At 40.3% G+C, this 24,908-nt stretch overlaps 1 protein-coding gene across 3 annotated transcripts in view; it reads left to right on the top strand.

Annotated features, from left to right (window-relative positions):
• The window catches only part of alpha-Man-Ia (alpha-Mannosidase class I a), a 276,024-nt gene that overhangs the window by 238,721 nt on the left and 12,395 nt on the right, over positions 1-24,908 (top strand). For 2 of the 3 annotated variants that reach the window (XM_046637262.2, XM_046637264.2), the window contains one exon: positions 11,605-11,820. In XM_046637262.2, coding sequence (XP_046493218.1) covers positions 11,605-11,820 — 216 coding nt within the window. Of the gene's footprint in view, positions 1-5,277; positions 5,464-6,389; positions 6,903-11,604; positions 11,821-24,908 lie in introns of all 3 variants that reach the window. The other variant, XM_046637263.2, reaches the window with a different exon arrangement.

The following is a 24,908-nucleotide window of genomic DNA, read 5'->3' as shown; positions in this document are numbered from 1 at the left end:
ACCACCGCTTCAACGAATTTCTATGCGACCCCGTCATGGAGCACGTTTTAAACCGACTCCACATGTCGATTTCATCCGCTCTTCAATTGCGAGGACATCTCACTCCAGACACTCGTTTTCAATCTCATGCATTTTTTCTCCCTATTGTCGGACCGAAAACACACGCTGTATATTCTCGCGGCTACTACCTTAGTGCGAGTTTCATCCCTTTAGAACGATATTCTACGGTTTCGTTTGTGCGGATATGTAGAAAATCCCGTACGCATACTTATATGGCCGTTAGTTAGCCTCCGAGGTATGAAATACCGGCGTAATCTCATAAAGTGGATTATCACCACTCCTGATCCACCAGGTTGATTTCGGTCTCTAACTGAGACCTTATGTTTCCAGTATCGAGGATTAATATCGACAACGAGAAACTGAAACCTTATTTGTAGAGTTGCTTGTCGTTTACGCATCTGGCATAAATATTTTCACGATTAATTCGAATAAATAATTATTCAGCTTGCCGATACACTTTCAAACGTCATTCGTACAATCGATGTTTACACTTTGAAACAACTGCAACAGGACAAAGACAATGGTTAGAATGAAGGTGGCAGTGTAATTATTCACTTGATAAATTCCAGTTCTCGCCTTTAGCGGAAGACGCAAACCACAGAAATTCGAGTATGCTCGTTTTTTCAAAACCATCCCGAATTCCATACTTCAATGTTGAACTTTCAACAATTTATCGCAATAAGGACAAAGTAGCAGTACTTAAGGACCTACGCAGTATTGAACTTTTCTGATTTACTTCGATGAACCGATGGAGACGTTTGGTGTAGAAGCTACTAAAACGAGTCAAAGAGGTATCGGTTAGATTACAGCAAATAAGGATAGGTCATCGACCTTCACCTACCAAGTCTTTTTCTCATTAGTCCGTCTCTATCGGACTTGTTTGTGTACCTATACCTACTCGTACCTCGAAGCCGAGTCCGGTCTCCGTGGACTACGGTGTGACTCGACAAATTCCAATGCCTCTTAACGTCGGGTTATAAAAGTGCGATGGTCATTGTTGGCTTTGCAATCATTTAATCTTTATGCAATTAGATAACAAGCAACAACGATCCACGCAAAAGTAGTTTTATCGTACGCCGAGTATTTTCATTACCGAAACAAACCATCGCTCGGTTTTTGCTTCACGCTAAAAGTATATTCACCGAAACACTTCTCGTTTACTTTTGTCCAAGGAAACAGTCCACCGTGTTAATCGAAGCTCGGTATGTTTCTGAACTCGGTTTAATTACGTATGAATGCACCAACGCGTCAAATGTTCTCAAGTAGATAATGTCGTTGCGGAAAATCTTTGATTTCAGAAAAGCTCAGACTTCCTTAGGTCGCCCATTCTAGCTGGTGAAATGAAAGCACATGTACATTTATAGAAATTATAACGATATGCTTGAACCGGCACCTTTTCATACGTTCTACTAGAATAATTAATCGCACATGTATGCTGCTTGCAATTTTTATCGGTGAACTTTCAAGCCAGCTTCACTTTAATACAGTCGGGTTTCTAACGAATATTCTACCACTACCGTGCAGCCGTGCTATCCCTGTTTAGTCCCGAAAGTTTCACGTCAAGAATTACCCACCTTAAGACTTGAGACTTGGGACTTTACCTACCTTCATTCTTGGGCGCCATCCGCGTGGGTGGCCCATCGGCTCGTTATTAAAACAAGCCTACCTTGGCCGCTTAATAGCACCTGCGCAAGTCTGAACTTGGGAGCTGTTTTGACTCTACTTTGATGAAGTCCGGTCGAGATCTCTTGGTACCGCGACTATGACTGGCTATAATCGTTTGAAAAGTTAACTGACCCGAAAGACGAACTCCTATCAGTCATCCATTTGATCGCATTGCAGGAGATGGATCGCTTTTCGATCCCATTTTTGGGCATAGAGCGTAAGGTGCTAAAGGCAGTAATTATCAGTTCCGCCGCTCTGATGTGCGGGTCACAGTCGGCCTTTCATTGCTGAACAAAGTCGAGCAAAGTGGGCCGACGTAGGACAAAGAAAAGACGGAGACGAAGCGAAGCGCAGATACAATACCGTCTTATATTACCTATATTGTGTGCTTGCCGGCCTAAGGTCAAAGCTCGAGGTTAAAGCACAGCGTCATTTCCTGCAGGCAGGCACCTCGAAAACACTGGAACTGAGAAATGAGCGGTCTGGACGGTTGACAGAAATCATAAGGTAGATCGTAAACTTCCTTCAGAGTTTCGACTAGACGATGCTGGCCGTTTAATACAATCACTCCGAAGAAAGTCTGCTGAGGTACTTTGTTTCTACACTGTTACTATTCTGAAGAATTCTTTCAATGACGCAGCGATGCGGCGCTACATGGCATTGAACCCTATCCAATACCAAGAGACAGGGTACGTGCAGCTAGGCAATCATCGAAAAAACTGGACGCTTCTATGTTTCCATGGCAACTTAATAACGTCGTATGAAAATTGGAGTGGAAACTGGCTTATTGTACTCTCACGCGAGTATACAGAGTGGTTTTCATCTCGTCTCGCTGTGCTCTTCTGAGATTGATACACTTTAACGTAAACAATTGCTTCCCTTCTACATCTTCTTCTCGCGTGTTGTACCAAGTTTTTCAAAACCTTGTCGTTCTTCAACACTTCAAACGCCTCCTCCTCAAATTCACTTTTCGCATATGCGTTTGGTTTGGATTTTGGCGCGTTGAATCGTGTCTGAAAAAATCTTAATCATAGGTCGCCACGTTTTGACGATGGAAAGAAGCCTTACCCTGGATGTACCCTACCCAAGTCGAGTTATCGATCACTCAAATTCTCGCCGCACCAACGCGTCAATCTGTTGCTTCATGGGCCTTTTTAGTGATAGTACGAATGCCGCTCGTAGTTGAGTCCTTGAGAGCTAGAAAAGTACGGAGAAAGGGGAAGGAAGTAAAGAGAGATATATATGTATACACATAGACCGTGATACCGGAAACTTTTCTACCAAAATGTTAGCCCGGTGCCAACAACTTCCACCGGCTGACGCAGCGGTTCCGCCGGGTGTTTACACGTCCATGTCCATTTTGTGGTTATGCGGTCTTCAAAGTCTGCGGTTTCAGCAGTTCCACCTGACTTTACGATTGTTCCCAGTAAATTTACACCGAGTTAGTTGGCCACTCCGTCAATCCGCAGCTAAAGCCGCCGCCCGCAAGTTTCCAGAAACCGATTTTGGTAAACTTCAATCTACCAAAATCTGCTTAAATAACGAATCGACTCCTTCTTCGCCCACGGTTCCAAATTCCCAGGCTTATTGACTTTTCGACGAAATTTCCAGGTCCACTGGTATCGCAATAACCGGAATGATTAGTCATCAAGTTGCTAATGGTCCATGACTGATTTAGATTACAAAAAAATTGGCGTCTCTCGCAGATTGCTTGGAAAGCAACTGGCGTGTTGGATGCAGACAGTGCCACTTGTAAAGATTCCCTTGAGTTAATATCTATATTTTTTTTAATAAGTAACCCTTGTTTTTATTCCTGAGAAAACGAACTAGATAACTTTCTCACAGCGGCCTGCAGCAGTTCACATTAACACTGTACTGCAGCACAGAAATAAAGGTAAAAAAATACGACTATGTATAACCAACGTTCTGTGAAATAAGTTTCTACCCGCGAGATTACCGCCAACCGAAGTACGAACCGGATTTACTGATTGGCCTCTTGGCAAATCTCCACCGAACCGTAATTCAAACGAACATTTGTCCACAGCCAGCGGTTTCGACAAATCGTCGACCTTGAACAACGTTACAGTCGTCGAAGAGAAGAGAAATTCCAAACCAACAAAAAAACATCGACTAATCGCTCCAAATGTTACAGCTGAGCCTATAGCGCGTCCCTATGATGGTTTGAAAACTTTCTTGAATCCCGGCTCACCCTCGTCGCTGTAAATACGGGTCAGCGAGAATTACAATCGACCCCAACTGGTCATTAAATTACTTCGAAAAAGTGAATAAGACGTTCTTTTTTCTTCTCTAACGGATTGCTTTAGTCGGAGTAGGCAGGAATAGAAGTGATCGTGCCGAACAGTGAAAGCTGACCCCCTCACCTACAGGCTGCTCGTACGCGTGGCGTGGCTGACCTTTCAGTGTCTCTCGTTGACCTTTCGACAGATTCGACAATGTCTCCGGGCAGCATTGGACTCGCGTCCTTGACTGCCATTCCGAATCGGACATTGAGCAATCCGAGTAGAATCGTGGAAAAAAAAGAACGAGATTCAATCGAGTTTCGCAACGATTACAACCATTCACCGGAGTCTGTTGGGTATTCTGTTTTACGGAAGAGAATCTGGAATTAATACATCCGTAGTGGAGATTATACAAACTTGACTGTAAATAATCTTCCTAAAGCTTTCTCGATTATGCTTCGCGAGCAACTCCATTATCGGATTTACTTCAACTCCTCGTCTTCCTTATGTCTGTTTGTAAGAAACGTTGGGCCGCGGGCAGTTTGTCGGAGAGAGACTTTGAATCATGCCTTGGTACACGATGTCTCGCGGCTGGTACGGAAGTCTCGGTCCGACCACTTGTACGAAAAGTCCGACAGTCACAGTTGGTCGGTCCGCGGAGTTGTAACGAAACTGAGAAAGGTAGAGATTACACTGGCTCCATAACGCCAAGGAACAGCGGTCAGTCCCCGAAGAACATCCACCGAGGTTAGCCACTAGGCATGAAGAATTCCAACGCGGTTGTTCTCAGCCCTATTTTCTTCCATCAGTCGGCTCCTTCCGTTGGTCCAGAAAACCATTCTACCGTATCAAACCCTCATTACTTGACGAACTTGGAAAAACTAACAGAGCGTATCGCGACCACGCGCTTCGTCGTCTCTGCAGACCTCGCTGGTACTTAGTTCCATACCTACTCTCGAGTCACCGTTTGTTCCACAAATGGTTTTATTCGCGCGTCATGAAAACCAACGCAAACACAGCAAACACAGATTCTCTGTATTTCAACTCACGTCACTTCCACGCTTTTGTGTTTGGTACACCTTACGTAAGTACGGAGAACCCCGCTTTTATACCACGTTTCGTTGCATTTTCTCAAACGATTCGTTTGCGCACGAAATACGGCTTCTGTTGAGGTTAATTACCGTTGGGTAGAAACAGTTCTTTGATGATACTCCCCGCGGGAACGACTTGCGGACAACCGGAAACGGCGATAATGAACTCGGAAAATATATCGTCTGTACGACTCCCATAACTTTGATTCATTTTTCCACAGCTTGGAAATATCGAATATCCTTCGAGACGTTTGCGGCTAATCGAAGAAACGTTATAACATTTGTTGCTGCCGAAGGTTCCTTGTCGCTAATCGTAAGCCAGCCACGTGATTGTCTCTAATACAGGAAATAAATTTCCGAAAGCTGCTCTGGCAAGAACTGCTGTGATAACAACAGGTGGTTGACAAGTGAGTGTCTGTTTTCTTGGCACGTAGGTATAACGTTTGCAATATATCTCATCACCTTACTGCAGAGTTTCAATTATCTTTAGCGTGATATTATTTTTACCCAGCTTCTTTTCAACCGCTGTATTTTATTACTCATTTTAATTACAGTAATATGAAATTGAGTTTGTAAATTTGTCAAAGATTTCAAGTAATGTTTCTTCAATTATTTGAAAGAATTGTTACCTAATCAATATTTTTAGTATCTCCAAATTATCAGTCGTCGTGTAGTACGATAATCATTACATAATAACTACAATAATGATCTACTATCTTAGTGACGGTTGATAATAAGTAGGTTGAAAGAATTTTTAGACAGATACGCAATCTTTTTCGATCGTACGTTTGCTCTGACCGATAGTTTCTACTATCATTAAATTCAAACTCCGAATTGAAGATAAATTCACTACTTTTCGAATGTGTTATGTGAAACTTGACGTGAGATAGTTAATTTGCGATGACAAAACTTTGGTTTACAGTTGAAAAACAAACTAAAACCATATCACGATATTTTATAAATTCATTGTAGTATCAACGTGGTATATATTTTACTTCCCAAGATCGGATGTAAAACATATTACGATTCTCTCGCACAATCGTGGAATCGCTTGTATTATGAGGCTGAAGTTGTTAACGTTAACTTAACGAAACATCAGGGAAAAAATCATTATGGCGCTGTTTTTGAATGACTTTAAAAGAGTTAGCTTTTCAAAATAAGAGTATTTTTTTATCATGGTTTACGTAACTAACTTCACCCTCATCTTATTTGACCATATGGACCATAAATCGAACGTCTTCGTAAACGGTTCTTTCCTACTTCCGTTTTACCGCAAGACTCCATTCATAAGTTATGCGCTATTTGCGAATGAAAACTGAATCCTTGCACACAGATACGCGGAAAAGTTCGTCCGAAACCGTGAAACGCGACTGTCAAGTAAATACAAAGGGCAGCTTGACTCCTTGGCGAAGGTTAACCGCTGCCAATCGGCAAAATTGGCGGTCAAAATTCCTGTTTCACAAGAGCGAACGGCACGTGTTGCGGCCTAGAAATGAGGCTGATGCAAAGACTCGCGATAAGCGGACTGCTGTCCGTTATGCTGCTCGTCCTTCTGACCGGAACCTTCGTAACTCGGCGGGATCTTGGAACCGTCGTTGATCGAGGCGTTGCTCCTGCGGAACAGTTGCCCGCAAAGATACACGCCGGATGGGAACAGGACAACGCAGTTCCCGAAGAGGAATTTCGAGTGGAGGACAAGGACGTCCGGAATCGTGATGAGGAACTTGGTCCTTCGGCCGTCGGCCCGGCTCCTGTCCACGTCATGGGGCCAGCACCGTACAAGATCAGACCGCCGAACCCTCCGCTCGACGACGAGACGAACCAACGAAGGGAAAAGGTCAAAGAGGTAGGTGAACGGAACTCTCTCTCTTTCCCGGGACGATATCCTGTTTTCATCGGATAGTAGGTAGACAGATTGGAGGGATTCTAGATCACCAAAATTTTCCCATCAGTCCCCAAATCTAACTACAGCGTATTCTGGTTTCCGACGTTTCAAATTGCCCGCCACTGCGCATGCGCACCTCTCATATACTTCCGCGCATCCTACGTACGCACATTTTAAATTCCCCGCCTTTGAGAAAAATTTTGGTGATCCAGAAGCTTCTATACTCGATCTACTCCGGTTCTCATTGACAGATTATTTTTCATCGACAATTTGTCACTGCAACGAGTCGCGGAAAGTAAGTAGAAAAATCCTGAGGCAGTAATTGCTCAATTTACGATCAGCTGAGGAATCTTCAACCCGACTCTTAACGCCTTTTCTATATCGTCGCGCGCCATCTTTGGCTGCGGATTCCCAGTGACGACCATCTTTTTTTCTCCACCACTTGCAGCGCCTTCTTTCCGCCAGCCATGAGCTCATGATGTGAACTGCATTAGGCAGGTATGTACCTATCTTTCGTATAATTATAGGTTATTTTCTATATACCTTGCATACTCGTGTACGAGGCAGCGGAGCGCGGAATTCCAGGACATTTACAGAGGCTGCTATGCGCTGTAAAAGAAACGAAACTTCACCATATATACACGCAGAATTCATCCCTGCTCCTCCGCACGCATTCCAATAGTAATTGTAAGTATACTTCGAAATCTTTTTATGGGAAATTGATTTTCAGTAATCTAGTTTCAATTCGACCCCCTTCATTTAAGTCGCGCTTTTTACAAAACCAGTTGTTGTAGAAAATCGAGTTAATTATCACTACTATTTTGAATATTTTTATTTCTAGACGGGTAAAAAAAAACAGTTCAATTAAACTAGTATAAAAGTTATTTGACCTTTTGTTCCTCATTCGATATCATTGGATAAAAAACATGATAAAATCGTTAAGAATCCAAACGTTACGAAATATTGAATGTCTCGAATATGGAAAGACGAATGGATTATTTCTTCTTCTGAAATTGAATAACAAAAATGCAAATTTGATTTACATTTTATGCTTGAAGTAATTTTTAAAACCCTTTTATTTTTAGTATCCTTTTTTTCTTCAATATACCCTAAAATCCAGATTTTAAACCGTGCGATCCTGCTTAATGCTAATAGCATTCTTGATGCCCCAAAGGCTCGTTATTATACGCGTAGCAGAAAATCCAACGTCAAAGACGGAGAATACATTTTTTACTAATTAAGAGAGTAATCCGACGGTGACCTGCCATCACCTGAAGTTAGGAAACGTGTGGAGCTGATAGCGCCTAGCAATTACATTAACATGGTTTAAAGTGTATTGACGCTAGCTATAAGGACGAAGTAGAGAACGATTCTTATCGGTTGTATCGTATTTTCTCGATCTCCTTTGCGGGGCGCTTTCCAATCCCTCAGAAAGCGTCTAATTTGATTGGTTAGTCGAATAGCGATAGCGAGTGATTGAGGTCAATGTAGTAAAAAAAAAAAAAAAAAAGACGCGGGAAATATTCCAAGTTTCGCGTTCGTAAGTCATCGTACTTGTCACTTAATTTTCTCGTCAATGCAGCGCTAATCCGTCGCGTAAACTGAAAACCCGGGCAGTTGCTGGATTCTTGAGTTTAGGATGAAAGGCGCTGGGTGATATGATCGTAATTCCTCGGTGGTGCGGCCACTTACCCTCCATCCCTCCATCTCTTCATCCCTCCATGGGTACGTACACCTCCTCCAGCCGTCTTCTCCACCAGCGTTTCGGATCATCGAATTTTACAAAGGGGGTATTATTCTCTATCGAGCCTAAAGAGCAGGCTCCATTCTCACCTCTCACCCTCTGTGATCCGACCGACATTCAGCCACCGGGTTTCTGTCCCTCCTCCTCCTCCGTTTCATCGCACTTCGTCGAGTCCGCGAACAATGCAGAAGAACTGAGCGCCCCAGCCGTTAATGAGATGCTAATAAATAAAGGAAGACACCGCCACGCCTCCGCAGCAACGAATGCTGCCGCTTTCCGCTCTTCTCGGCAAACATCCGGACGGTGCGAAGGGTGGTTCCTTCGTTTCAGATACCCGGATATGGATGCAGTGGAAGAGATGTCTCAGGCCCACTTAGCAAAGATTAATTCACGCTATTAGCTCCAGAGAGGACAATGCGAGGCTGAGGAGTGAGGGTTCAGGGTTCGGGGATTCGGGGTTGAGGACTGAAGGTGGAGGGCAGAACTCGGTTCGCAATAACAAACAAAGCCGTAATTATACCTCAAGTGACGAGGCGACGGGGTGGAGAGATCGCAAATGGCGAATTCCGGCACGACACCGTTCTGCCCGGCTTGGTCCCGAATCGTCGGAGGTTCCCAGGGTGTCGGTCGAATCCTATCCTCCACCCCCGCCTACGTCTTTTGCCTTTTTTTTTCAGAGCGAATATATTCCCACCAGGTACACAAGACGAAGGCGGTGGCAGGGATCGGCGACTACAGCATGCCAGATTCAAATCGCGGTACACAATAACAGCCGCTCCAAGTATGCGGTTTGCTTAATTGGACAGCATGAAGAAACGAAGGAACGGCGAGGCCGCGGTGTTTCTCTTCGGGGATGAGAGGGAACGATTCTCGATATTTTTTTAGTATAAATTACTTTGTCATTGCTAGCTACTTAGGGTGGTATAAACCATCCGTAGGGACGAAAGGTGGGGTCGTTATAATTTAGCGTTTTATCAAACGTATTCTCAACCGTTACAGATTTATTTAATGTATGATTATTGGCTAGGTTAACTTAAATATTAGAATCAGAACAAAGTGTTCGACTAATTGGAATCTTGTTAATAAATTAATCGAGGTATTCAATTGAAAAGAGCCAGTTTTAAACTCGTCATTGATAGCCGTTGATCGGTAGTTATAATGAGCTAAAATAAGTTTGAGAAAACCCGAGAATTCCCGTTCCAAGAAATTCTGATTCCTCGCGAAAGTAATTCAGCGTGAGAGAAGCGAAGCACCGATATTTGCCCGGTCTATAAAAATAAATTCAATCTGATTCCTTTGATCACGTTTTATGAAAAGCGGCGGTACTAGTCCCTGCATCTAGCCAGACATCTCCCGTATTGACTTCGTGATAAATTTGACGGTCGAAACGGTCCTCGTCCCGTACGCGGTTAGCTCTCGAGAGTCCTGGAGGGAGGAGAGCCTCGTTACCGGGCACTATAATTGGGCGCGTCCTTGCGTGAAGACGAAATCATTCTTGGGGACGCGCGGTGAGCTTTATAACCCAGAAAGTAAACCCAAAGGGTCGTCATTTTACGCTTAACGAACAAGAAAAGAAAACCAGATAGAAGAAGACGTAGGAGAGAAAAGAAATTGGCGGTATGAGAATCTACTGTCAGACTGTGTTTCACTTTCCCTGCGCCGTCTTCTCATTTTCTGTTGTTTTTTTTTTGTTCATCTCTGTCAACATATTATCCAACTCCCTTCCAGTTGCGTTCCACTCACCAGTCTTGACGTCAATTTTGCAAACGATGATTATTATTTGTCCGAAGAAGAGCCGCAGGTGCGTTACGCGACGAAAGACTGGAACTTGACGTTTTTATTCCCGCACGAACGCGTTTTGCCAATTACAGATCTCTCTCTCTCTCTCTCTCTCTCTCTCTCTCTCTCTCTCTCTCTCTCTCTCTCTCTCTCTCTCTCTCTCTCTCTCTCTCTCTCTTTGCAAATCATCTACTTACCGCTGTGTAATCGTCTTAAAACATTCAGTGGATATACCGTGTGGCTTGATTGACGTGAAAAACTGATCTATACGATAGCGAGTCTCGCGTTGTCCGTTTATTCAATTACCGCTTCTGGTCGTAGGTGCAACTATACGTAAAATGTGCTTTATTTATCGTCGACTACGTAATTGGGTTTACCGCCACGATTAAACTAACGGCAAATTTTATTACCTCCGGCTTACTTGACAACGCCAATCTAAAATAACGCAATTATTTCCCCAATGCGAGACGGTTTCGAAATCAAACAATTTTCCTGCTTATCGAGGTAAGTGTAAATTACAACAGAGACTCAATTAATTTTACAGTTTCGGAATTGACAGAAGCGCCAAACTGATTTGTCAACGCTAGCGAGTCGGATAAATGTGGAAAAAGAACTGAGGTATCGTAATATATTATATTATTGCGCACTTTTATCGTTTGCTTTACTTTCATCACAAACCTCGTGGAAAATAATATTTCCTAATATTTTTAATTTTCTCGTTCCATCGATATGATGCGTTGTTTAAAAATCGTGTACCCGTCATGCACGTATAGATCTTCAACAAGGACACTTGACGACGTTAAGCCGCAACGATCTTAATCTGAAATTCATCCTCCGTGATTACTCTCAATTAAGTGCTAATTGCTAAAATTTGTCAGCCCGTAAGTATGCTTCGCCCCTTTTCCCACCGTACACCGTAAGCCGGCTAATTAACCGTGGCCAAAGAAACCGGAAGGGCGAATTTTAAGTAAGAATATTGAACAGTCGTAATCAGTGTTTGTTTTTTTTTTTTTTTTTTTCTTCTTGTTTTAGGGAAAATCGATCTCTTTTATCTTCACCTAGTTATTGCGTAGGAATTTGTGATACCGCTCGTGCAAATCAGGCTTCTAATCGAATCGTTTGAATTTTTTCACTTAACAGATGATGAAGCATGCCTGGGACAACTACGTGAGATACGCATGGGGGAAAAATGAACTACGTCCGATTTCGAAACGCGGTCACAGCGCCAGCATCTTCGGGGCAACGAACATGGGCGCCTCGATCGTCGACGGCCTTGACACTCTGTACATAATGGGATTCCACGATGAGTTCAAACAGGGTCGTGACTGGATCGCTGAAAATCTGGACTTTGACCTGGTAAGTCTTCATCCTAGTATCAAATTCAGTGGAAAAGTTTTGTTCGAATAACCGTGGTTTTTTTTTGTTTTTTTTTATTTCCTCAAAAATCGTGAGCGCGTGAACTTTCAGAGAATTGATTCGGTTAACCCTTTGAGTCTCACGTGATTGCGCTGAGTCATCTTTTACAAATACAACACGCGCTGATTACAAATCCAACGTCGAATTTAAAAAATTTAACACGGCAGGTCCAATACTGTGAACAAAAATTTCAAATTTGATCGAATATGGTCAAAAAATTGTACGCAGCGGTTTTTGGTGCCGCTGATTAGATTCGCTATACTCAACAGAGTTATTTTCTGCGGATTCGATCGAATTTGAAGTTTTTGTCCGTCATATTGTATCCGACATCCCGAATTTTTGAAGTCTGATTTCAGATTCGTATTCGGTGAACCCAAAAACTTACAAATTATGTAAAACATGTACACGTGTATAGGAGTTCCTTTCTCGAAAATGAATTACTCCTTCAATTTTCACGATTTTTTTTCAATCAACTTGTTTCTAACCATAATAATTTGCATTATTTCACACTAATTACGCTCGACTATTGAAAACCTATCGTTATACTATCAGAACTAGCAAAAACCGCAAAGAAATATGTTGAAAAGTTCTCGTAACTACGCGAAATATGGATATAAAATAGACGGTAAGAATACTTACCACTACGACTCAAAGGGTTAATCTTCTCGCTTCGTGAAAGAAAATTAAAAATTAAATTCAATGGTAAGTTTGCAGAGCAAAGCTCGCATGTGCGTTCGCACATGTATAATCCGTCTCTCTATAATCTAAGTATCTATAGTAAAAAAACGAGGAAATGGCTGAAATCAAGGAAAAAGAGAATCGTAGGAAAAAAAGCGGCTGGAATACGACGGATTACAAATGGCGATGGTATTAGCGAGATAAAGAGTGCAGGTATAGGATTGAAACGAAAGGGTCTGGACTACAGGCTTGTTGACTCCCACGTAAAACCTGGATTATACTGGTACGAGACTTGCTGTTTGAATGAAAGAAAAGGGAGATGTAAAAGTAACGAAAAGGGTGGGAGTGCAAATCAAAAAAAAAAAAAATATGGCCAGTTCTCCGCGATCTTGCCTTTTATACCTGTACTTTTTCACTACTTTTTAACCGAATACCGGTTCGATTAACATTACTCCTTGGCTTATCGACCTTGGCCATGTTACCCTCCAAGGCTTTCGCCGCCGGATTTTTGCTCAGCTTATCCGCGTTCCGCGTATAATCTGTTCGGATATTTCGTACAATTATCAGCCGATCATCAGAGGGCAAAAGTTCGATCCGTCTGCAATTTCTGGCTTTTCTAATCCGCTTTGAGAGCTAAAATTCTGATATGATTGATACGCCTCGTAAATTGGCTGTCTCATTTTTGTCGGGGTTGAAATTAAAGTGCAATCTTATCTTAGTCCCAACACAAAAAAAAAAAAAAATACACCACCCAGTATTTCCCCCTCTTCAAACATCTGAGCTTTTTCTAAATATTATATCCATTTCAAGGTTTAATTTCAAAAACCATTTAAAGTTATCATTTCTGGTAAAAACAAAAAAGATACAGTTTCATTTTAACAGTTGAGAATCTTGACCAGAAATTATCGTAGTAGTAGAGCATTGCGATGCTACAGCTACATAAAAAAAAAACAGAGAAAAAACTCAATTTCGTTTCAACACGACTGACCGAATCAAATAACGAAAGTTTTTGCTCTCCAATCTGTATTTGAAGAACAAACCTACTTTATATTTTATCCGACCAACCGTGTAGAACGAAATATAAAACATTTCTACGTATTTCAACGGTCGTTCCCAAGTATTCTGAAAGTTCTCAGCCGTGAGTTGAAAAAATTGAAAATAATTATTGAAATATACAGAGCGTAGTGAAAAGTGCTCGAACAGATATCGACTTCGAAATGAGTTGTATGATGGAGTATTCGGAAAGGTGGTTCTTTTTTTTCATTCATCGTCAAAAACGCAACGGACTGTATTTTTTGTTGTTGTTTCAAGAGCGAGATAAAAATTGAAACTTCAATTATCAATCGGCTAAAACTGTGAGAAATTTCATCGACGTGTTTTCGCGAACCACGAACCTTCCAAGATCTTACCTCGCGATAGTGCATCTGCACTATTGATGCGTAAAATTATAAAACAATCAATCCTTACACTGAGAAAAATTTCATTTGTTACAGTAACTAGAAAAATTCAGTACAACTGGTATCGTTAAAAAAAACTTTTTTTGATTATTGCTGGAATTACGAAAAACGAGGTACTCGTAACTATTTTGCGCTATCGTCGATCCTTTTTTGGTAATTGCAACGCAAAATCAGTTTGTTCGATTAACTCTACTTTTTTATTTAAATAAGGCTGTAACGTCAATTTATTCTTCCACAAGCCTTAAATTTTCGCAACAGTTGCAAGAAAATATAGCAACACTGATCGTAATGAGAAAGAACAGTAACGAATACTAGACTTTCCGGTAACAGCTAGAAAACTAATTTTCATTTTCTACGTAGAACTATATTTTTCGATTGTGGTAAAAAATGAAAATAGTTAAAGACTGAGCGGTAACCGGAACTAAAAATTTCTCTCGGTTTACTCCTGAAATCATCAACCTCCAATTTTCGGAAAGGTGTGTTACATGTTTACTTCCGGCGTTTGTATACCCAGCTGGTAATTATTTCGCTTACTAGGTAAATCGGTGTCAAACAGTAAAGCATCGTGGGTAACGGGGCAACTGGTTGACTGGGAACTTTGACATCGGTATGTACATCAGTTGTAGGGTAGACGGGACAACATGAAACTTTGCTCCGAAACTTTCAAGTTTGCGTCACAGTTTCCCTTCTGCAGTGTAAGTCCCAGTTCCCCATCCTCGCATGAACTTAGACCTTTGCAGGAGCTTATCCCCAGTTTAGCAGTGCCAATGCTGGTGTGCAAGTTGGGCACATGCACCTTGTTAATACGTCTTGTACCGTGAGATAATTTGGCCTGTTATTATATTTACCTTGGGTCGCTCCGAACAACCGCGCTTTCCAACTAATTTCACGGGCCGAATTACATTCTTAATCGGCTTCACCCTCGCCATTCGAACCCTTCACCCACCATTTCGAGGATATCGATCTTCCGTGCAAGTCGTCCCGATCCAGACACGCGTTTAACATTTCATTTGCTTAATCTGCAGTTATTCTACAAATCTCCAAATCGAAACGAGGTACGATCCTGAATTAGGATTCTAATCCAATATCCTGTCTTTATAATTATGCATACCTGTCTAGACACCGTTTGACATTCTTCGCAGACATGCAATTAAACCCACGAATGTTGGTCTGACTGATCGTTTATTTTCCCTTTGTATATTCTCGCCTGATTCTTACCTGCTCAACGTGCACCTCGCGAAGTGACAATCAGAGTCATCGAATAATACGATTAAGTTGTTCCTTAAAAAATTTCCCAATATTTTACCGCAGTTACGTAATGCGCTATGTAAAATTTAGAGAAATATTCGTTCTGATAATCAGCAAGGACGAGGAGCATGCATCGGTACATTCGGAAAAAAGATCAATTTAGATACAAATGAGAGAAAATAAAAATTTTCATCTTTCAAACAAATCCAAGAGAATTTTATTTTTATATTGTAAAATTTGCTCAACTATGTGCTGACAGTTCTCGGATTTCGCAATAACTTAGCGATGCCATAGAGGCCGGTTACTCTCTTTCGCTCTCTCTCTCTCTCTCTCTCTCTCTCTTTATCTCTTTTTCTCTCTCTCCCTCTTTCGACGGGCAGAGCTGAAGGCCCTGATCTCCATAAGATGCAGAACCACCCACGCAGTCGTGACGACATCTGTACGAGGATCCCATTCATCTGCAAATACGGTCTCACGACCATCCGACATCTATGAGTCGACTGAGAAGGTATTATTTCAGCTCGTCCAGAAAACAAAGATCCTGTTCAACAAACCGAAATACGAAAATTACGAATATCCCGACGGTGATCGTGGATCGATTCTCGCTAGAAAAAATTAGCTCTGCATTTCAGTTTCAGTGTAAAAAAAATTAAAACTAATTCTAAGCACTGTAGTCGCAATAAAGTGTAAGAAAAAAAAAACAGTAACGTCGCGGGAAGTCGTTTCTGTTAATACTTTCTACCGCACGTTTTGTATTAATGAAATAGTGAAAGTAACCGGACTGCCGACAAAAGTTGCCGATAACTTTATTTCCTTCTTTTACCTATCGTTCATCTGTTATGCACAATAGTTGCGACAGCGTTACGTTACCCTGCGATACTTTTTCGTTGACCCGATTTCTTGATGCATTGAAATTCGTTGCGTTTTAAAAAAAAAAATCACTACAGTAATCAAAGAGATCCATACCGAATATCCGTAGAGTCTTTTTAATTTCTATCGCACTGAAAAATTCACTTTTTATTCATCGAATTTTTATTTAAACAGCACAATTTAATAAAAACTTCGTTTCGTACGTTTGAAAGTAAAAAAAAAAAGGTGTATTATTATTATTATGTAACTGTAATTTTCAAATTTGTGTGAAAAAAGTAAAGTTCACTTTCTACACGTAACAAAAAGTATTAACAAATTTATATTTCGGCGTAAAGCATAAAACTCGATTTAACAACAAGTGATAATTTCGTGCTGTACTGTGTTTTCCGTATACATAGAAATTCTTGGGAAATTTCTCGAGGGTCGTGAGAAAGCTTAGCTTTTCGCAGCTTACGGCTATGGACGAAGACGATGTTCGTTTGTAGCTGCGTAAAGAGACTGGAGTTGTGTAAATTTACAAGATGTACATACACATAGAGCCGCGCCAATTTTCATTTATTGCGATTCAACACGGGTCTCTTCATTCCCCCCGCCTCTCTGACTTCCGGAAGTTGGCGAAATCTCCCCGCGATTATTGCGAGCTTGTTATTGCCTCGCAACGTAATTTCAACCTCTCAAAACTTTACCTGCCTCCTTCTCCTTCTGCTTCTGCAGCTTCTAGACTCCCGTTGCAAGCTCGTTTCGTCCCACTTCTTCATGAATTATAAGAAAAATTTATTTTCCAATAATACAGAGAGCGTAGAGAAACATTCTAAGAAGTACCGCTTCGGAATATTTATAACCGCTCTAGCTGTGCAGTCCAATGAACTTATTCGATTAAATTCTTTTGAGTCGCGTTTTTTTTTAGAAATAAAATAATCGACTTTATACTGAAACGAGAGAAACGCGGTTCAACCATCTTTTATAAAATACTGCTCGTCAACGCTCTGCTTGAAAATACTCATTTCTAACGAATTATGCGCGAGTTTTATTTTCAAAAACACCGATCAAGGTTTGTCCATTTAATTTCGCCAAGTCTGGTTAAATTCAGCTGATAGGTGTGTCGATTTCAAAAAATAATTATACCAGTTATAAATCCATAAACCTTCAAATTTTATACACTTGGAAAAAAATTCTTCTGCATTTCTTTGATACAAAAAGATTTTACTTGATTATCAAACTATATATTGAATGATCTGCTTCGCATGAACGAGGAAAATTTATTTAACTCAATTAAAATTCCACTGTGAATCAATCGATTTTTGCTTCCAACAAAAAAATTCGTTAACAAGTTCCTATTCACATAAAAATAAAATTATGTCACCAAAAAAAATTCTCAAAACAATAATTTGTGTTTATGATCGCATATTCGAAGATTTTGAAACATTCTTTTTCTTTTTTGTGCGTATTCCACATATATTCTCTAAAACTTAAAAACCAAGCGAACTTTTTAAACTGATTTAGCGTTACGATTATCAAAAAAGGGTCAACGATAGCGCAAAATGGTTATGCGCACCTCGTTTTTGGTAATTCTAACAATATTCAAACAGTTTTTTTTTAACGATGTATGTTTTACTGAATTTTACTAGTTACTATAACAAATAAAATTTTTCTCAGTGCATGTATACTTTCCCGGTAGTTATTGTTGCTTTATTAAATTTTCGATCCATCGCGAGGAGGGCGTATAAGCGTAAATCCAAACGCCATGGCTTCGATACCTCTGCAATTCTATATCTATGTAGATCTAGAAGCGTTAGTCGCGCGCAACGCCCTTTAACGAGCGATAATAATAGGATCTTGTTATCTTAGTGCGAAGGTAAGCGCTCTGCCTTCTCCTTGGCTAAGTCTCGGCGAAGGGTTCCTACGGTTAGTTGCTCTCCTCCCGCGTTGCTAGCTACACGCTTCAAATTCCTTCGGGATTTGATACAAACTCTGATCCCTCTTTTCGCTCCTCTCACTCTATTCAAGTATGGATTCGTGGGAATTAGCCTTGCCGATGAACCGAATAATTTGTTAGGTTCGTACCTTGAAGAATTTATTTCGAATACTTATATTGTCATACGTTAAGGTGGTCTTTATTTAGGATGTCGACTAATTTTTTCCTTCCCGGCCGCCAAAACTACTCGAAATAATTCAATAACAATTCAATAATTGTTTCAGACTTTTATCTCAACTTGTTATGCTGTCTCACGAGGTTCTTTTTCGCCGTAAGAATAGCGTGGGGTTTTTATGATCACTTTACAATTTATTTTTTTTCTCCGGCATTATTCATGGGAAAAATCTGAATCGAACGGGAATTTATTAAGTATAACTAGCTCGTTTCGAGGATATTTTTTTCTTTTTCATAGCTTTCTTTTTCAATTATTTCCAGTTGATTTCTAATCGAAAGATCTGAAAATCACGTCTTAAGTATAGTATACCTAACACGCGGTTTTTAGACAAAGTGAAAAATCCTCGACAAAAGCTAATTATACTCGACCAATCCCCGTTTGATTCAGATTTTTTCCATGAAAATTGTCGGAGAAAAAAAAAACAATGTGTAAATTGATCATAAAATCCGATTTTATTCTTATGGGGAAAAAAGCCTCAGGGGCACAATAAGAAGTTGAGGTAAAAATTTGAAAAAATTAGGGAATTGTCTTTGAATTATATGGAGTCGATTTGGGGGGTGGCAAGTGAAAAATTTATCGACACAGCGACCACCTATAATTTTTGCATAACTTTTTTTCAATAAACTTTGTCACTGGTCTCATTATTTACCTTGCACTTTCGATTCGTCGCGAATATGCAATGCAAATCTGATCCACAGTTAAATATTAATCAGTTTAAATAAATGCAAGCCTGTTAAATTTTCAGACGAAGAAAATTGTGGCTCTTATTCAATGTAATCAAACATTTAAATACTTGAATAACAGGTTAAACGACAGTAAATAACCTGCATCCACTTACCAACTCTAATGTTTATGTAATCATTTTTTCCATCTCTCGTTTTTCCACTCATAACAAACTTCGCTCGCTCCGTAACTTGGGAGACCGTCTCTGCAATTAGCGATATAGAAAAAAAAAAAAAAAAAAAATTAGTAAAACCGCTACTATTTCCACGTTAACCAACAGGCAAACTAACTCCTAGTTTCCCACATGGCGGCTACTGCAAAGATTTATTCTGTAGCAAAGTCGTCCAATAACGGCACCACCTTGGTTTTCACCAAGAAGTTTTAATGAAAATGTGCGCAATACACTTCCACCACGTACCACGAGTGTTAACAACAACTTTCAGCTATATCGAGCCATCTAGCTAAGTCTGAAATCTAAATAGGCAGCCGCTGCACGTCGTAATTCAAGCTTAGACATCGAATGGAACTCGGTTTAAAAAATGAAACTGTAAAGATGAAAGAAAATCGCTTGCGAAGGGAATAATTGCGTCGATTGAACTCAAGGTTCTTCACATCCGGCACAACGTTCAAACCTTCGGTTCATCCTTCTTTAACCTTCCGTCTGAGGGAGACTCTTTTGTTCTCAGACTGTACCGCCCTTTATCTAAATCCTTAAAATAGGACGTGATAAAATTTGCTGCCCGAGTAAAAATCGACGATCCCTTTGATCCGTGCCGCGAAATATCTCCAACGGGTTAACTTCATCCCTTTAAATAACAGGCAGCAGCGAGGGAAGTGCATCCCCTTGGATGTGTAGAAAATGTAGAAAATCTAGTTTGGAGTGTAATTTTTTTCACAAATAATGCAGACAGAGATCGACTGCGATGCATTCGGTGGAAATGCAAGTTGTCCGCAAACATCTTTTGGCTTTTACTACTGGTATGTACGCTCAATTCGTCCTCCGTCACTTGAACGTCTTGTTTGTCTTCTCGAAACGACAGAAAAGTTTCGTTCAGAGATGCACAGCCCAAGCGTTATGGCTTCGCATATAAACTTTCCACTTCTCGATCAATGCAACTTCGTTCCTCAGCGTATATATAAAAGATGTAGAAAATACGTCGAGTTTTACGCTGAGAGAAATTTTTAGTTCCGGTTACCGCTCATTCCTTAACTATTTTCATTTTTTACCACAATCGGAAAATATAGTTCTAGGTAGCAAATGAAAATTAGTTTTCTAACTGTTGCCGGAAAGTCTAGTATCCGTTACTATTCTTTCTCATTACGATCACTGTTGCTATATTTTGTTGCAACTGTTGCGAATATTTAATGCTTGTGAAAGAATAAATTGACGTTAAAGCCTTGTTTAACTAAAAAATCAGAGTAAATCTCACAAACTGATTTTGCGTTTCAATTACTAAAAATGGATCGACGATAGAGCAAAATGGTAACGCGTGCCTCGTTTTTCGTAATTCCAGCAATATTCAAACAGTTTTTTTTAACGATAACTGTTTTTCTGAATTTTTCTATTTACCATAACAAATGAAATTTTTCTCAGTGTATATTCACTCGGTTGAATTCTCTCGGGCAGTTGATAAATTAAGGACACCGCGTGACCTGGACACGTATCGTACACACGCTTTGGCATCCGCACTCACTTTCTCAAGTTTTGAACAGAAGCATGTGTGATGTAACGCGTCGAGTACCCGACTTCGCGGTAAGTGTTGTTGCCTCGCCGTTACACAATTTAGGTGTACACATAGTGTAAAGGAAAAATTGACGAGTTGAGCAACCCGCCTTACATCCATCTCGCGCCTCAACTTCACGAGGCTGTTGAGCTAAGAGGCTCATCCATACCTTATGTCGTGTTTGATGCTCTCATGACGAGGAAAGACGCCAAGTGGGAGTTTCAATCCAGCATTTATCGCTGTACTCACTTAGGACCCCTTTCATCCCCTTTTCGAATCGATCGTACTTTAGATCAAACGCTTCGACATAGATCGAACGCAAATTTCTTGACAGCTGTGCTCAGGATTACATCAATTAGACGACGATTCGGCAACTATGCGCATTTGAAATTTTTTACTCGATGAAAATCTCAGTCTTGGTCAGAAAATGTTGTGAAAACTTTTGAAGAATCGGAGATCGCGTCTCATTTTCTTGAATAATGTGGTTCGGTTTTCACTCCGTAGAATGACGTACGGTTAGCTTAGGCTTTTTCAAACTAAACTGAGAGTTCATCGATCATCGAATGTTGACCATAGTTACAAATAAAAGAAAATCTGTCAATTTCTCAGCAAAGTCGACTTTTGTGATTTCTCGAGAAACTTTAAAAATTTTCCCAGTTAACTGAAACTCTTACCGTCTCAGAATCCTTTTCAAATCCAAGAAACATTTGGACAAATCATGGAATCCCTTGAGGTATCCTGATATCGTATAAAATACTGTGAAACCTTGTTCAAGAATCCTTTCGAATTATTTGAAAATCTTTGAAGGCACGTGAGATATTTCTAATTTCGAAGGCTTCGATTGACCTTGTATACCTGTACACATAAATGAAATTTTAATAATAACCACGTTCCATCTGATTTCGAATGCGAAGTTCTCTGTCTTGACTGTAAGGTAACAAACTATCTTAAAAAAAAAACAAAAACTCTCAAAGAAATATCGTAAAATTTTCTTCCAATTTATAACAAGAAAAAATCACCAAATTGAGAAATCGCTTCAATGTAACGGTAAAATTCGTACAACGATGTAACGCGTTATTGTGGGAACGAATGAATGAATGAATGAATGGATGAATGAAGCGTGCTGTGAATATACCGGGACCATGGCTTATCCTCCGATTTCTCACAACTCACCGTAGGTCTTGAGATAACAATAAATTAAAATCCTCCGTCAGAGAATTGGCCGGCATGCCAAGAATCGTAAGATTGATGACAGAACGGACTGCCTTTCGCAGGCACTGCGAAGTGGGTGCAATTATCCGCCAACCTGCACCAATGTTAAGCAGGTATAATACTCTCTCTTCTCTTTCCCATTTCGACGTACTCGACACGCTCGCGTCGCTTGCGGGTAAAATTTTTAGCGAACCCGAGATTGCGTAGCGGCGAAGAAAAGATACGCGTAAGTATAAAGAAACAAAAGGGTAAATGAAAAATGAACGTAAAATAAAAAATACGAAAAATTGCATCGAGCATTTTGCGGTACGCACGCGTATCAAAAGACGCGGCTTCCGAAAGGGCGAAAGCAAAACTCGCGTGAGAGATAGCGCAAGTGTGTAAATCCTGTGTGAGTGCACACATCGAAAGCTGGCGGGCCGATGAAGCGCTCGTGTATTAGGATAAATAGCAGCCATTACAACAGGTGAAGTTCGCCATATTTTGCAATTTTCACGTCGGATGTGTGCCGGTCGACTCCAAGATGCGGCAGATTGCTGCGGCTATTTATGACTGCGAAACTCGCATCCTGCTGCGAACAGCCTCGAGATACACTCGACGAGCGTGGTATCACAGAGTCGAGGGTCAATTTTTAGCGCGAAATTACAAATATTTATGAATATATTTTTCTCTCGTTCCAACAAGCGCGAAAAGCTCAGCGCAGTGGGGTCGATGTTCCGAATTTAAAAAGTTCCGATAGCGACTTATTCCGAATTGTTTGGTTAGGAAAGTTGAGGTAAAGAAATCAAACTTTGAAGAAACAACAAAGTTTCGAAATGTTAGATTTCGGAAATCCAACTTACAATATGGGAAAGTTCAGATACGGCGAAATACGAAAAAATTAAGTTTCGATGGAATAAAATTCCGTAAATTAAAATATAATCACACAGCGTTGTTTTCTCAACGATTTGGTGTAAACAATCGGAATGACCAGGATTCCAAACGTCAAACATGTCAGTAATCCAAAACAAAGAAAGATCAAAGTGGTGGAATTTTGCCAAGCGAGAAATTCACGGAACTGAAAATCTTCGATCGTTCGGAATTTCGATGTTTCGGATTTTCTAATTGTCTCATTTCCGGAACTTTGACTAGTCCGAACTTCGAGCATCGGGTTTCGGACCATTTGAAACTGCGATGTTTCTTCACGGTTCGATTTCTTCAGGCACTTTTAAGTTTCAGCACCAAAAAATTCGGAATTTCAACTCTGACCCAGCTCCGCTTCGAGCTTTGCTCTTTACAATTTGATAGGAATTTTGAGGATTAAAGCCGCTGCGCTTATTCCGTATTGTTAGTAGATTGCTCTGATATTTGACGTAAATTTTAATTACCTCATACTCTGAGGGAGTTTCCCCTCCACGGATGGAAATTTCGGGCTTCAGAGCAGCGCGATAATTATACGAACACGGTTCACGTTATGGGTCTTGATAATTACTAACGTACTTATCCATTACTAATTAGTTTGCAAGTTGCCGCATGTGAAGATAGTCGATCTTACGGAACTGTTCCGAGGATAGGAAAGAAGGGAGGAAGAGAGAAATTTAGAGTGAGAGACGAATAGCAGCGGCAGAAACAGCCGTCAAACCGTCAAAGACAGAATGGCACTAAACGAGCCAAGCGCGGTTAATGAGCCCCGCGAGAATCGTGATTTGCTGAGGAATTTGTACAACTTGATAAACTCGAACCGTCTTGTTCAAAATACGCAATTGCGGGGTGATCAACGAGGGTAAAATTCCGTCCGTTAGATTAATGACGGAGTTGACACGAATATTCTTTCCTCTTCATTTCCCACCCTCGTGAAATTTTCGAGCGGGTAAGTATAAATTGAGGAAGGATTATGGAATATTTAACTTTCCATAAGCAATGACAAAATAAAAATTTCAACAATACATGAATAATAATGCAACATAATTATATATGGTTCAAATATCAATAATCAATCGACGTATTAAAACCTGACTTTTTGACTCACAGCTCATAAATTGTACAGGAAAGTAATTCGAAACATTATTTTTTTCTCACGTTGTCCTAAAAACGAAACGGAAAACCAAAGTTTAAACATCTGTTTATTATTATTATTATTAAATAATGCAAATATATCGCGGTTATTTATCTCTGTTTACTTTCGACGTATAATGTAACAATGTAATGTTAAATTTCATCCCTGCGCTGCACGTTAGGAATCTTGTTCATTCAGCTCGTCCTAGTAAACATAAAAGGGCCGAATAAGAGGGGTTCAAAGTCTTAAACAATCAAAGAGAGAGCTGCTTGTGTTAATTTACCCTCAGGAGGCGAATCCTTACACTCTGAATGTACTCGAGTATATTATTAATTACTGAGATGATATTTACTCGTAAACATCCCGTCCATCGACGAAGTTTAAAGGTGTTTCGCTTTGAGGTAACAACCATGATGGATATACGTATGTACTTTGAAAGCTCAAGCTCGCTGAGTTCTTGATTCAATACACCGAATGCGAAGTTGTTAATAACTTCTTGCTGGGTACGAATTTCGATATCTCCCGATTTCAGACTTTCGAGCTTTTGACCTTTTTGCTCTTCACTCGGATTGCGCAAATACCGTTTGGCACTTCTACTGATTACACCTACACAAAATATTACCCTATAAACCTTTTCAGGCGAAATTGCAAACGCCTGCTTCTCAAAGCAAATCTCGTTACTACGATATTATTTTATACCAATATACTCGTCATTTCTATTCTCGATCTCCAAGACCTTAATTAATTGTCAGATTTACTAATATGGATTTAAATATATCGCGTTCATTTTTTTCTGACTAAATAATGAGAATCTAAAATGTCTCGACTTCATTCACATAAAAGGGTATTTTATTACAGTCAATAACAGGGCGAATGAATTTTGATTTAAAAAAAAAACAATTTTCTCCGTATGTTTCAAGTTTTTTAATTC

Source organism: Neodiprion pinetum, chromosome 1, assembly GCF_021155775.2.
Source record: "Neodiprion pinetum isolate iyNeoPine1 chromosome 1, iyNeoPine1.2, whole genome shotgun sequence".
NCBI lineage: Eukaryota > Metazoa > Arthropoda > Insecta > Hymenoptera > Diprionidae > Neodiprion > Neodiprion pinetum.
This window is presented reverse-complemented; position numbering and strand designations above follow the sequence as displayed.